This window comes from Diorhabda sublineata, chromosome X (assembly GCF_026230105.1).
Source record: "Diorhabda sublineata isolate icDioSubl1.1 chromosome X, icDioSubl1.1, whole genome shotgun sequence".
In the NCBI taxonomy this organism is placed as follows: domain Eukaryota; kingdom Metazoa; phylum Arthropoda; class Insecta; order Coleoptera; family Chrysomelidae; genus Diorhabda; species Diorhabda sublineata.
Genome location: NC_079485.1, coordinates 32,270,289 through 32,279,210, shown reverse-complemented (window position 1 = coordinate 32,279,210; position 8,922 = coordinate 32,270,289). Strand labels below are relative to the sequence as shown.

Below are 8,922 nucleotides of genomic sequence, written 5' to 3'. Positions count from 1 at the left end.
CAGAAACAATTACGTATACTAACAATATTGCCTATTACCACAAAGAGTCGAAAAATCAATAATGATTGTGAATATCAATGTAAATTCAAATTTGGCGGGAACAAATTTATTTGCTTTATGACCACCATATTGTTCTATGAAATCTAAAGTTAGAGACGCTTAAAATAGATTTAGTCCATTGCATGTGTTACATATATAATATAAAATAGTCTATGCGGAATCTTTTATATAAATATTTATCAAATGAAAGTGCATTTTAAATTTTTAATAAGAAATTCATTGTTCTCGTAAGGTATGTCTTTTTAATTGTGTTGCATATTGTTTAGACATCGAACTATGTGTGTAGTTTGCAGGTTAACCCCATTACTCTAATTTAAACTTCTATAAGATTATTCACGAATTTAAACATAGAAATTAAGCACTAATTACTTTGAATCGTAGCTTTTATCAATATTGTATTCAGCTTTTACTTTCTTAAGTATATACAAAATATTTTAAAATATAATTGTTATCAAAGGATGTATTAAAAATAAGCAGAATAGTTATTGTAGTTCCAGAATCAAGACCAACAAAATATTTTTTCTAATTAAATTAGTATCAATTAATTAAGAACAAGACGTTGCCTTTTAGCTAAACTAGAAAAGACATTTATTATTAACGTTTAAATTACATAAACAACATTTTCAATAAATCTTTACCACACCTGTGTATAACTGTCAACATTCAAAAATGAGTAGTTACAGGGGGGAGGGGGGGTTGATTATTTTGTGTATCATTGCATATTCATGTGGGTATAGTTGTTCTTCTAATATATCAGAATAGATATAATCTTTAAAATAACAGGATTTGCTCATAATGTCGCAATATAATATTCAAATTTAAAATATTTTAGTTGCAGACAAGTGAATATTTGTCCCAGCTTCATTAAATTTTTATTGAATAGGTTTACATAATTATATCAATTTCTTTCCTTAAATTCCAAAAGTCGATCGATAACGATAATAAACAGTGCGTTAAATAAGAAACAAAAGAAAAAAATGAAGAGAAAAGCCACAAAATTAAAGTATTTGCTTCCTACAATCTAGTAAATTCAAATTACAGAAAATATTTAGAATATTAGATTATCACAAATATTTAAATTAAAACCACTTTTTATATTTACATATATAGTGTTCATAAAACTGTAATGATGGTGAGAGAAATTAACTGTATTTTTTAATATTATACCTAGTTTTGAAATTCATAATTTGTTTTTTATTACTGACATAAAAAGTATAAACTACGAGATAATTTATTAAATATAGTTTCTATGTACATTCTATCTTAATTTTACTTATTCAACAAGGTTGATGTTTTTTCCCAATTCCATCGTATTTGTATAAAATAGGAATACATATCACCATTTAGATGCAAGTATTTTCAAACTCTCCCATGTTTTGGTAGAAAAAGTAAAGATGACAGTTCGTTTGATAAAAAAGAAGAAGAAAATAGTTCTTCAATTTCAATGTAATGTTTATTGACTAATTCTATTAATTCGTATCAACAAAGGAGTTTTTCTGCAATAAAATAAACTCAATTCATAGTAAGAATGTGTAGAATTTCAAAATATTATACATATCTAACTGAACATTATATCTAACTATGTATCTAAGTAACCTCTGTAAACAACTGTCAAAAGTAAATAGTTTAGCGGGGGTTTGAAAGCTCTGTGTACACACGCTCTATAAAACTGTTTATAAAATAGTAATACTGGTAAGAAAATTACATATTGTTCTTAAATTATTTTTAAAATTTCATTTTTTCAGGTTATGGAACTCGAAAATAAGACAAAAAGTACTACAATGGAAAAATCTTCAGTAGAAAGTACAAGTGGCGACGATGTCGAACCTACTAGAGATAATACAAAAAATACACCCGCAAAAAGTGTAAATGGCAATAATGAATACACAGGTGCCATTAAAAAGAAAAAAGATGACACCATACCAAGAAGGAGTCAGAAATGCTGGGATAAACTACTAAAATCTGTTTCCAGCCTTTCTGAAATTGAAAAACTTGAAGTCATAAAAGAGAAATATATGGATCTCTATTATGGTCATAAAGAAGTTATGATGGTAAATAGAAATTTGGAAAAAGAATTGAAGGCAATTCAAAAAGAAAAGGAACAGATACAAGCTGATCTTATAAAAAATATACTTTCAAAATCAAAATTGGAAAATTTGGCTAGAGAATTGCAAAAGCTAAATAAGGATATAAAGGAAGAGAGCATTAATAAACTGAAGGAAGAAGAGGAAAGACATAAACAACTTTCAACTAACTTTAGTGAAAAGCTGAAATCTCTTATTTCTCTGATGGAAAGTGGCAATCAAGAATCAAAAGCATTACGCGATGAAAACGTAAATTTGGCACACAGATTAACAGAAGTATATAAACAATTTGAAGAGAGAGAAAATTATACTTCAAACCTTAGTCATCAATTGGAACTCCAACAGCAACTAACAGAAACTCGACTAAAAAAAGCCGCCTGTGAATATGCAGAAAAAGAAGAAATGTGGCATCAGGAGAAAAGGGATCTGATTCAAAGATTATGTCTGACTAATGAAGCTAATCGGTCTTTACAAGAAAACTCAAGTAAATTTCAAGAGCAAATAGTTGCGTACCAGAAGCAGTATCATGATTTTGAAGGAGCAATGAAGAGAAGCAATAAGGTAAATATTTTTTCCTTCACAGTTATAATAAGAAAAAAAACATGAAACTATCTAAAAACATGGTTATTAAAAACTTAATCAGATGGATTTATAATGAATATTGGTGTGTGTTAATCCTTCATACAGGACATGATTTTTTTGTTTTATGAGGAACATCAGTCTCACAGACTGATATGTGAATTTATCTTCTTTTCCGTGATCCCAATCAATATTTAAAGGCATTTATTTACCCTCTCTTACTTTTTTGGTAATTAGACAGTTCATAGGTAACAAAATCTTTTTTTGGCAATTAGACAAATACAATCAAAAAATGCCAAATATTACGAAGAAGTAATTAAAAAAAGAAGTAACATGAGCAATTACTATAAGTTAAATACAAAAAAACCTGCTTAGAGTCTGGTGAAAGACAGCTAACATCTGGTATTGGTGAAGAGGAAGGTAACCGAGGTATATATGGAGCCCTACCTCTTTACTTGCTTCTTAGCGAGGTCTACTGTCAAATATGTAAACTATATCTGTCCAAAAGATGGATGATCTATTTGAAGGGTTCAGTACAGAATATCAAGTATTGTGGAATCTTTGGTGTTTACTGTCAGTACTCACAATCATACTATTTACTTTAACCCTTCAAATGGAGCATCTGTTTATGAGACGCATATAGTTTACAGATTAGGTACTAGACCTCGCTAGGGAGAGAATAAATAGGTAGAGTTATATGCCTCACTATAACCCCAATTTTCACCAATACTGTATGTTCACTGCCTTTCACCAGACGATAAGCTGGTTTTCTTGTATTTGACTAATAGTAAAGGAATTATTTTTTGATTATTAATTTTCTGTTATTGATTTATCAATGACCTATGTGCTAATTAACAAAAACAAATTAAGACGGGGTGAATAAATGCCTTGAAATATTGAATTAGTCCACAAAAAAGCTAAATACTCATATTCGTCTGCGAGATGAATGTTCCTCAAAACACAAAAAAAATCATGTTCTGTATCAAGTTTTAAATGTCTCTAGATGATAAACTGGTCATTGTAACGCTCGTTATACAGTGTAATTGTGAGTTTTGTAATGAACAGTGAATTATGGCACCCATTTTCATGAACCCCATATAGAAGAAGCTGACGACACCATAAAATTTTGCTCATCACAACATCTACATTATGTATACATTAAAAGGACATGTTACTTGAGTAATAGAAGTAATAAATAAATTTCTTATAAAGTGATTTTCCACCTTCGGCGATTTATTTAGTGTATTTATTATACATTTTTTTTAGTTTTACTTTGAATATTTTAAGATATTCACTGCTGTGTTTTGTGATGATTTATCTAATAACAATTCCAGCTGATTGATTAAATAATAATTTTTAGGTACTTGATACTTTCAAAGAAGAAATGGCACACATGAAGAAAAACAATAGTGAATTACTAAAAGACCGTAATAAATGGCAAAAGCAATGGCAAAATGCTAATGATGAATGGACACGAATGTGCAAAACCAATCGTGATTTGACTTCCGAGTTGGAACAAGTGAATAAGAAACTTGATGTTCTCGACAGATTGTGTAGAAAATTAACTGCAGATCGTGCAAGTTACCTACAGCAAGGTAAAACTGATTCTAATGCTCCTGATTGCGATGTAGGTAAGTTATCTTCGTATTTTTCACTAGATATTTCAAAGAACAGTTAACTATGTTTACTAATTATGCTTCAGAACCTCACAAGCCAATAGATGAAGTTATAATTAGTTCTGATACCTTAGGTGAAAGTGACAGACAGAAATCAGAGGAGAATACTGACCCAGTGGATGGAAAAAGTGATAATTACCAATATACACTTTCCCAGGTATCTTTAACTACCTCTGAGCAAAGTAAGTTTCTTAGTTCTGATACAACATGAGTCAAATACCAAAGATTTGTCATCATCATCATTTTTCCAAACCAAAAGTTTATTTTAAGTAGTGGTAATTATACTCTTTCATAAACTACTGTTGAGGTGGTATTTTGAATATTCAATTTATAATTGCCACTTTTTCCCGTTGCTGCAGTTCTTATTGGTCAGATTTCATATTCATACACTCTTTCTTCTTGGTCTTTCTGAGGAATCCACTTCATTACTTTTTTTGGCAATCTTTCCTTCCCCATTTTCTGTATGTATCTTCTGGCTAATCATTGATGGCTAACCGTATTCTTTGTATTAAAACTACTTTGTATAAAACTATTTATTATACAAGAAAATAATTAATTACACTCTGTTTACAAACCGCTTTAAAACAAAAATCCTACTGTACACAAAAGTTATAAATAGTCATATTGTTGATCTCTAGAGACATATCAATATAAAATAAAAGTAAGTGAACTGTTAAGTTATTATCTAAAGGACACTTGGAATCACTTAGCTATGACGATGGTTCCCATTAGGAGCGTTCAGTATACATTAAATCTTAACGAATACAATAGTAACTAGAGGTTAAATAAGTAGATCTACGATTATTCACAGTCACACTAATATAAGACAAAAATTAGGTAATCCGAGATGATACGTTAATGGAGTGTAAAATAAGAGACATTTTCTATCATTTAACTAGATTATTAAAGGATTCTAATGGTTCCCAACACTGTCTGTGTTACATTCGTGCAATATTGCCTAATTTTAAATATGAAATTATTATGTCAGAACACCCTTTACTAAATCAACTGCTTATTCTTTTCAATATGTTTTAAAATTGTTTCTTTTATGTTCATTGGCTCTTTTCTGTGTCGTTTTTGACCCCTATCTAACTTTGATGTTCTATTTGCTCTTCTTAATGTGTTCATTTTCTCTTTACGTACTCCTAATCATTTCATTTTCCTTTTTCAGTTTTTTCAGTATTCCACAGTATTCTATTTAGTGATTTAATTATTGTTGTTGCTCTGTTCATTCTACATTCTGTATCATCTGTTCTAACTTTATAAAAAATAACTACTAGATATTTATAATTATCTAATTATGTAATAATTTTATTTTTTTCTAGTTGCATGTCGATTGTATCCTCTCCTATACACAATTATTTTGTATTTTCCACAATAATCTATTGTCCCCATTTCCCATATTCCTCCTTTAGTTTTTCTGCCATGTATTCTGTCATCTGTACATATTAGCTGATAATCTGGAAATTGGAGGATGTGTAAACAGGTGTCATCGTCCATTTGGATTCCAATTCCTTTGAATTTCTTCTTCCAAGTTGTTAGATGAGCTTTTGAAACATATATTTTGAAAAGTTCTGGGGAAATGCTCTCAAGCCTGTATTGCCTGTTAAGGATTTAGATACTCTATTTGCGTTTTTACTGTAGTTTTCATATTTTTATGGCATTTGTGAGGGTATGCTGGTATTCTCAAAAGCTTCCCATGATTTTGATATTAGTATGTTATCGTAAGCCTTTTGTAAATCTCTAAACATTAGGTATACAGGTCTATTTATTTCTGTTTTTTTTTTCTCTATCAACTACTTTAAAGAGAACACCAGCTCTAAAGGTACTCTTCTTTGTAATAAGTGTATTTCTGCCCTATCCTTTCTCTTATTATTCTTCTTATAGTACTTGATACCGATATACCAAAATAGTTGTTGCGTTTTTGATCCAATTTGCCCCCTCTTGAAGCCCCCTAAGCCTACAGCCTATTTAACGTGCTGGTATATCCACCACTGACTATTACGCCATTTTAATCTTACATAGGTAGAAAACTATTCGAGTGCTACAGATTTAGTTGGAAACATTACTAATAATCATAGTAATTACAAAAATTATACTAATACATGTTGTTTTCTAAAGTAATTTAAGTATTTATTAAAATTCTGTTTTAGCAGCTGCGCCATCTAGCCCTGTTCAGTTGCCCGATGGATCAAATTTCGATGATGTGTGTGTGAATGAATCGCACACCCCGGATGATGGACAACAAAAAAATTGTTATTAATTATATGCAGTATTTTTCCTGTATAGTTCAGAGTAACTTTTTGTGTTATTTATTTTTGTCATTCTTACTTGTTTATTGACATTCTTTTATATTTCACATTGTCATCAATTGATATTTATTTACTCATCCCTCTTGTTTCAACTCAAGTTTAGGCAGTTTTTGAATTGATGATCGAATAATAATTCTGCCAATAAGAATGCGATTCGAGGAATAATTAGGATGAAGTAAGTTCAGAGAATGAGAGATTATTTCAATTTGTGTTTCCTAATAATCAAACATATTCATTTGACTAGAACAATTATAATTAAAATGTTGTTAAAATGGCTATTGTTAATTGTTTACTCCGAATCTTGTTTTCAAAGTTGATTATTTGTCACTGTGTTTAAAAAATTGAGAATGTTTGTAGTTTTTTTTTCATTATAACACTGATGAATAATTTTTCTAAAAAATCTATTTTTAACATCTCTATCCTCATCCACATTATCTTTTAATTTGGTTTACTAAATTAAGAAATTTGGATTATTTTTCTAGGAAGAGGAGAAAGAATTGAGCTTGTTATATTTAACGTGTTTTTTATAATAAAAATTTGTAAAATTTTATCGAATTTATTTTTAAACTTCAATATAAGTAAAGGTAGTAATGAATCAAAGGAAATCCTGGATTACTGAAGGAATTACGAAATCATGCAATAATAATAATATCGTCGTCGTGTCTAAGACCCTGCACAATATTATCGCTAAACGGAAATTATCGAATAACACCTTTCCTGACATCCAGAAGGTCATAATATTGAATATAAAGTGCGCAAGTTTATTATGTGAACCGAGCTTAATACTTTTGTTACCTTGTATCCAGGATAGGTAAATAATGCATTAAGTACACAAAGAAGAAGAAGACGCCCAAAAAAAACATTAATCAACCTATGCCATCGAAACAGACGTTGGAAAAGTTTTGTGTCATCATTGCGGTCAACTCCCAAAATCCACAAGAGAAATGCGATTAAATATTGTTCCGATGCAGTTTGATGATTTTGTTCTAAAAGAAATCACTGATGTAATCCAAAATACTAATAACTGGAAAGCACCTGGAATTGATAATATCCTAACTTTCTGGTATAAGAAATTCCCGAGTGTACACAGGAAATTAGCGAAGCAATTTTCTCACCTCTTGCAGAACCCAGAAGATATCCCAACATAATTAGCACTGGGTTCAACTCATTTGCTTCCAAAGAGCTCCCAGACGGATGACCCCACTCAGTACAGATTATCACGTGCCTATTCACTTTATAAAAGATACTTAAAGGTTGTGAGATTTGTACAGAATTTATAGCACGTCGAGAAAAATAACATCTTAGCAGATGGACAGGATTTACAAAGTCCACCCAACTATTGACAAGATGCAACCCCGGAGAACAGAAAAGCTATCAGTTTCTCCGAAAAAAAAAAATCATGAAGCGAGGAAAAGTGGAAAAAGTCATGAAAATTGAATTTTCACGAAAACCGTTGCTCAAACTCAAAAATTGATGTGATTTTTTCAGATTTCCAAAGGTTAACTAACTCCTTTGTTATAAAATGACTAAAAAAATCTTTTGTCTCCGATTTTGCTCGAATTTAGCACTGGGGGGGTATTTTGGTATTAGGATCCCAGAAAAGCTATCAAATTCTCCGAAAAAAAAATCATGAAGCTAGGAAAAGAGGAACAAATCTATAGCTGTTTTTAAAAATATCAAATCTGGATATATTTGATTCATTTTCACCCTTAAGGAGATGCAACCAGTTGTACATAACACTATGTTTAGAACTGGTTGTCGAATTACACTGGTTAGACTATTTATAGTTTCCGGCATCGCTCGGTAGACGGAGAGTTAATCGTAAAAGAATAGAATAAGTGAAAGTATGGAGGTTGCATTTCGAAAAAATTAATTTTATTTCATCTAAGGGACTCGTATAGTTGGTTGTGGATACGACAGGCGCTACAAAAACACGTGCGTCCTCTTTACCATGATGTCCGAACCACATTTTGAAATACAAACATTTCTTACTGTATAGTAGAGTTCAGAAGAAAGTTTGTGTCTTGTCAGGCAGATGGCGGTGGGTGAATGTAGAGGAGAAAATTAAATTTTCACGAAAACCGTTGTTCAAACTCGAAAACTGATGTGGATTTCGGAATCTCCATGAGAAAATACATGTAACCACTTGTTTTTCCATACTTTGGAAGTATGCCATTTTTTCAAATTTCCAAAGGTTAACCCCTTTGTTAT

The 8,922-nt window shown here is 30.6% G+C and overlaps 1 protein-coding gene across 8 annotated transcripts; it reads left to right on the top strand.

The window, feature by feature from the left end:
• Positions 1 to 126: 126 nt before the first annotated feature.
• LOC130450931 (beta-taxilin) lies at positions 127 to 7,261 on the top strand. 8 transcript variants are annotated; one of them, XM_056789668.1, is made up of 5 exons: positions 127 to 292; positions 1,806 to 2,705; positions 4,084 to 4,354; positions 4,426 to 4,581; positions 6,553 to 7,261. In XM_056789668.1, the coding sequence occupies exons 2-5, from the start codon at positions 1,809 to 1,811 to the stop codon at positions 6,660 to 6,662; spliced, it is 1,434 nt and encodes a 477-aa protein (XP_056645646.1). In that variant the 5' UTR covers positions 127 to 292; positions 1,806 to 1,808; the 3' UTR covers positions 6,663 to 7,261. The 8 variants fall into 8 exon arrangements, with proteins under 8 accessions (XP_056645646.1, XP_056645648.1, XP_056645650.1 ...); XM_056789670.1 differs by having other exon boundaries at positions 129 to 292; positions 6,556 to 7,261; XM_056789672.1 differs by having other exon boundaries at positions 158 to 292; positions 4,474 to 4,581.
• The last annotated feature ends 1,661 nt before the right edge of the window (positions 7,262 to 8,922 follow it).

Excerpts from the sequence above, each read along its gene's own strand:
- LOC130450931 (XM_056789668.1), top strand. The coding sequence starts at position 1,809 with ATGGAACTCGAAAATAAGACAAAAAGTACTACAATGGAAAAATCTTCA. Across the intron at positions 4,355-4,425 it reads TGCTCCTGATTGCGATGTAG|AACCTCACAAGCCAATAGAT; the intron begins GTAAGTTATCTT and ends ATTATGCTTCAG. Across the intron at positions 4,582-6,552 it reads TTTAACTACCTCTGAGCAAA|CAGCTGCGCCATCTAGCCCT; the intron begins GTAAGTTTCTTA and ends ATTCTGTTTTAG.